Here is a 5,159-nt window from a genome sequence, read left to right on the forward strand (position 1 = left end):
TAATGAATTTAATGGCGCAATGTTTAACTACGAAAACGGCATTGAATAATAAATGTAATATTAATAAGAACATTTGAAACGCTTCCATTGTTTCTGTAATTAAATAAGAAAGTATTTACTCTGTTATGTAGGCTTGTAGCTATTTGGAAAGGAATGAATATTCCTCACCTCCCTATCGACCGATTTGAAAATATTCGGGTGAGGTCCATCTTGCTGAAATTCGCTGAAAACTTGTGTGTTTTCCGGATCAAAATAAGTTTGTGAAAGTTGGTACCACATTACTGACAACAGAAAAAAAGAACCTCCAACAGTTCCTACCCTTTTCAGGGTATTGTGTATGTTCTTCTCTCGCCCAGTGAGAACAATTAATAGCAACATGTTGGATTACCGTTAAGTGTTATCTAACATTTCCTATAATTTGTTGTTTACACTTTAGGATTGTATCCCATTAAACAATAATAAGTTTATTGCAGTAGGGGCGCCGCCGCCTATGGGGTTGGCAATTGTGACGGCTTCGTTACGCATTTACAAGGTTTCCATTAAATAAATTTGAAGCTCTGCGACACTGGTAAAACTGTTACTATCACAATTCCTGGCACATTCTCCCATTTAAAATATTTACACACCAAATTTGAATCCAACCAAAGGAATATTATCACTGAAATTAAGTACAAATTCTTCACTAATCAAAGAATAAACAAATTCCTTTGTATGGATCCGATTATTATCAATAAATGCAATACTAATCTGATTCGTACAAATAATTTTCAAAGGTCGGTTCCTTTAGGAACATTATGATTGCGTTAAATAAAATTCCTATACAAATTCCTAAAAAAATCAACTAATACAAATCAAAAATTTAAAGTGACATACAGTTATGAATGGAACTGGTGTTTTCTTCAAGTTACGATTAATACTGCCCTCCCTTGAAAATGAAAACTTCGTCCAAAAAGATTGATAATATCTGCTACTCGTTGAATACACAATTCAGTATAAATAGTAGCTGTATGGGTTGCGAACACGAGGAAATTCTCGAAAGCATGAATCGAGATCTTGTTTAGTTTAGGCACAGGAATAGAAAGGCAAATTAAGACCTACTCACACTCACGTGTACTATGAAGAGGTAGGTACAAATAGAAATTTCCTTGTGAACTAAATAAAAATTCGACAAAATTTTTATAACTGATGCAAAAGCGATCACCACTGTGCCAATACCGGGTGTCCAACCACGAGCTGTATTGATTATTATATGGGATACTAATGCAGAAATTCCTCAAAAATTGATATTCATTGAAACTGTTTCTATTTAAATATTTTCAGTTTTGGAATCAGTCTAGCTTTTTCGAAATTTTTTGAGAATATCCTTGTCTACAGGGTAAATTTCCCTTTATAAGGCAAGCAAAACAGTCCCATTTCAGGATGTGTTTAAATAACCTACTAATGTCATATGTAAAAATGATACAAACATGTACGGAGTGTTTTGAAAGTCATAACAAATTTCGCAGTTTTAAAAATGCGAAAATGTTATTTTTTTAATGGAAACGACATGTTTCTGTTCACCGATGAATTCTAATCCAAAAAATAACGGTAGTTTGTAATTACATCACCACACCTAAAATGAATTAGTTGGCTTTAATTTAACAGAAACATTAAGAAACAAAACGTTATTCTGTCATAAACAAAACGCAAACAAATTTTAGCAATGGCGAAACGAAAGAACTAACGTTCCCCCGTATGTGAGGAATTTCGTTTAAAAGAGTTGCTAATATTCTGCCAGATTATTCATAGATCTCTATCAAATGAAAGTAATCTTGGATACTCCTTAACTGAGCCACGCATTCCTATCTCGTAAAGTGAGAGGGTTATGTTGTGTTTCTGTTCGTCTGTCTTTGTGCCATATAACTATAGACCACTTATCCACTTCGTGTTTTTGCCAAATAATAGCTTGCGAATCATGTAACAGGGATTACGTTTCAGGGAGGCGAATCCCTGATCGTGATATTTGATGTTGACTGTTTACAGTAATGTTACATTTTTGTGCAAAATTGATCCACGGGTAGCTCAGCTTTGCTAAGTACCATGGTGCGCTCTTCTTAGTAAAATTGGCTTACTTGTTTCCAACCTGAAAATTCAAAATGGTGTCACCTTTTACCACCTTGAGGTTAAACAAATACACAAAATTAAAAAATAATATTGTCATCCATTGAAATTTAAATCAATCAAAATACAGCCCTGCAAAAAATAATAACACGTTAGTGAATCGATATCAAAATAAAAGAATTTTAGCTGCGTCATATTGGCATGAGATATATAACGTTCCTTCCATGAAAACAAGTTCTTATAAGGACCTTCGGAATCTTTTAGATGTATTTACTGAAAATTTGTCTGCCTTGCAGGTATTAGAGTTTCCTGTCCAACATTGGTGTTTTATTCTATTTAATTTATTATTGCAAAAACTCGATAGTGCCACACGAACAGCCTTTGAAGTGAAGTATACTGAAAAAGATATACCTACCTACAAAGACCTTAAAGAGTTTCTGGAAAAGCAGTGTAAAGCCTTAGAATCAGTTCAGTTTGTTACTTCACAATCAAACTCTAGTTCCCCTGGTAAATTTTCAAAACCTTCGAATTCCGTAAAACCTAGTTTTTCTAAAACTCCAGTAACATCCGCATTGCTTGTAAACCATAATGCACCTCCAAAAAATCTACCGTTGAAAAATAATAGTAACCAAAATCAGGCTGCGCGAAATAATAGCCAAAATTGCAAATTATGCAACCAAATGGCACACCCGTTATCTCAGTGTCCGGAGTTTATTTCCAAAACCCCGTCTGAAAGATTTTCCTTTGTAAAACAGAATCGTGTTTGTATAAACTGCCTTAGATACAATCATTTGTTGAAAGATTGCACTTCTTCGTTTAATTGTCGTGTTTGTAGATACAGGCATCACACTATGATGCATCTACCTCAAACCGTTGAGACAAATAGAACAAATGCACAATCCGACGCATTCATAAACTCTTCGTCGCACTCGATTAATGCTCAAAGCTCTCCTCAGCCGTCTAAAACTAATGCAAATATTTCTGCACAATCCTTACACAACCAAAGTAATTTATCGTCGGTACAGGCAAGTACATCCCAACCCGAAAATCAGGTTCAAAACTACTGCACGTCATTAGCAAATGCATTTACTCAAAGCACAGTTTTGTTGTCTACAACAAGAGTGGAAATTTTGGATTCTAAAGGAAACTATCAAATCGTTAGAGTAGTCCTAGATTCTGGTAGCCAAGCAAATTTCATTAGCCAAAAGTGCCTAAGTCAGCTTGGTCTGACAAAGAAAAGATTCTCAATACCAGTTCAAGGTCTTAATGGAGCTAGAGCTTGTACCAACGGAGTAGCCAGTTGCAGTATTCGCCCCGTAGGTCAAACCCAACCTACATTTTGCTTTGATGTCTTGGTTCTTCCTAATCTTTGTACAGAGATGCCCTCTCACATTATAAATACCAACAGTTGGTCGCATATATCCAATTTAAAGTTGGGTGACGATCGATTCCACATCCCAGCACCAGTAGATCTTTTACTAGGTGCAGAAGCTTTTGCTCGTATCCTAAAGGAAGGTCGCGTTTTAGGACAACCAGGGCAACCCACTGCGTTAGAAACTGTATTTGGTTGGGTTCTTCTAGGAAAAGCTCAAGAGGTGTTAACGCCTTCCGTTCATTTGCAAACTTATTTTTCTTCATTTGATTCCTCCCTTGATAGTGATATTCGAAAATTTTGGGAATTGGAAGCAATCGCAGCGAAACCACAGATAGCTCCGGAGGAAGAAAAGTGTGAAGAGATCTATCGAAAAACTGTGTCCAGAGACCCCTCGGGTCGTTTTATCGTATCTTTACCCTTTCGTCATAGTGAGCCCGATCTGGGAGACACATTCACCATAGCATACCGTAGTTTTAAATCTTTAGAAACTCGTTTAATTAAAAACCCTGAGTTGTATAACTTGTATTCGGAATTCATGAGAAATTATTTGGAAAATGGGCACATGACTCTAATTGCTTCTGACGAACCCAAGCCAATACACTCTTGTTATCTGCCTCATCACGGAGTGATTAAGGTAGAAAAAACCACTAGTAAGGTCCGTGTCGTTTTTAATGCCTCAGCAAAAGGTTCCAAGGGAATCAGTCTGAATGATACGTTGCTTCCCGGTCCAAAATTGCAAGCTGATCTTTCTGGAATCTTAGTTAAATTTCGTGTGTTTCCTATAATTTTTCTGGCCGACATTAAACAAATGTATCTGCAAATACAACTTACGCCTGAACATCGAGATTATCAGAGGCTAATTTGGCGGTTTAATCCGAATGATCCCATAAAGCAATATCGTCTCAACACGGTTACTTTTGGCGTCACCTCCAGCCCTTATTTGGCAATTAGAACATTGAAAGAGCTGGCAAAACAGGAGAGATCTAAGTATCCGAACGCTGCTGATATTCTTTTGAATAATACTTTTATGGATGATATCTGTGCTGGCAGCGACTCTCTGGAATCTGCTTTGGCCTTACAGAAAGAGATAATTGCCCTGCTTAAAGCCGGTGGGTTTGAGCTGAGGAAATGGGCTAGCAACCATTTTAAATTATTGTCGTCTTTAGCTGCTGCCGATTGTCAAGTTCCCGTTTCGTTTGATAGAGAGGTTTCTAGTAATATAAAAGTTCTTGGTCTTCTTTACAACCCCTCTGTCGACAAGTTTTCGTTTTCCCATAGTCCATCTAATAAACCCCCTACGAAAAGGAATATTTTGTCAGAAATTGCCCGAATCTTCGACCCTTTAGGCTTCCTTTCCCCGGTAACATTTTTGGCAAAACACATTATGCAGCGACTTTGGATTTCTGGCATAGGTTGGGACGAGATTCCTGGCCAAACCAATTTGTGATATTTGGGTGCAGTTTAAACTGGAACTTCCGAGGTTATCACAAATTTCATTACCGCGTTTTATCTTTGCCGAAAAACTACAAAGGTGTCAACTTTTGGGATTCTGCGATCCTTCAGAAAAAGGCTATGCTTGTGCAGTTTATCTTCGAATTGAATTACCAAATGACACCGTAAAATCTTCTTTAATTATAGCAAAAAGTAGAGTCGCGCCTCTTAAGACGGTCAGCCTTCCACGATT

General features: G+C 37.0%; 1 protein-coding gene across 1 annotated transcript; it reads left to right on the top strand.

The window, feature by feature from the left end:
- The first annotated feature begins 3,479 nt into the window (after positions 1–3,479).
- On the top strand, positions 3,480–4,922 carry LOC116176153. The gene has a single exon (XM_031494628.1). It carries the CDS (start codon positions 3,480–3,482, stop codon positions 4,920–4,922), a length of 1,443 nt encoding a protein of 480 aa, XP_031350488.1.
- Positions 4,923–5,159: the final 237 nt, after the last annotated feature.

This window comes from Photinus pyralis, unplaced genomic scaffold (genome assembly GCF_008802855.1).
Source record: "Photinus pyralis isolate 1611_PpyrPB1 unplaced genomic scaffold, Ppyr1.3 Ppyr1.4_LG7, whole genome shotgun sequence".
Lineage (NCBI taxonomy): Eukaryota > Metazoa > Arthropoda > Insecta > Coleoptera > Lampyridae > Photinus > Photinus pyralis.

Excerpts from the sequence above, each read along its gene's own strand:
- LOC116176153 (XM_031494628.1), top strand. The coding sequence starts at position 3,480 with ATGCCCTCTCACATTATAAATACCAACAGTTGGTCGCATATATCCAAT.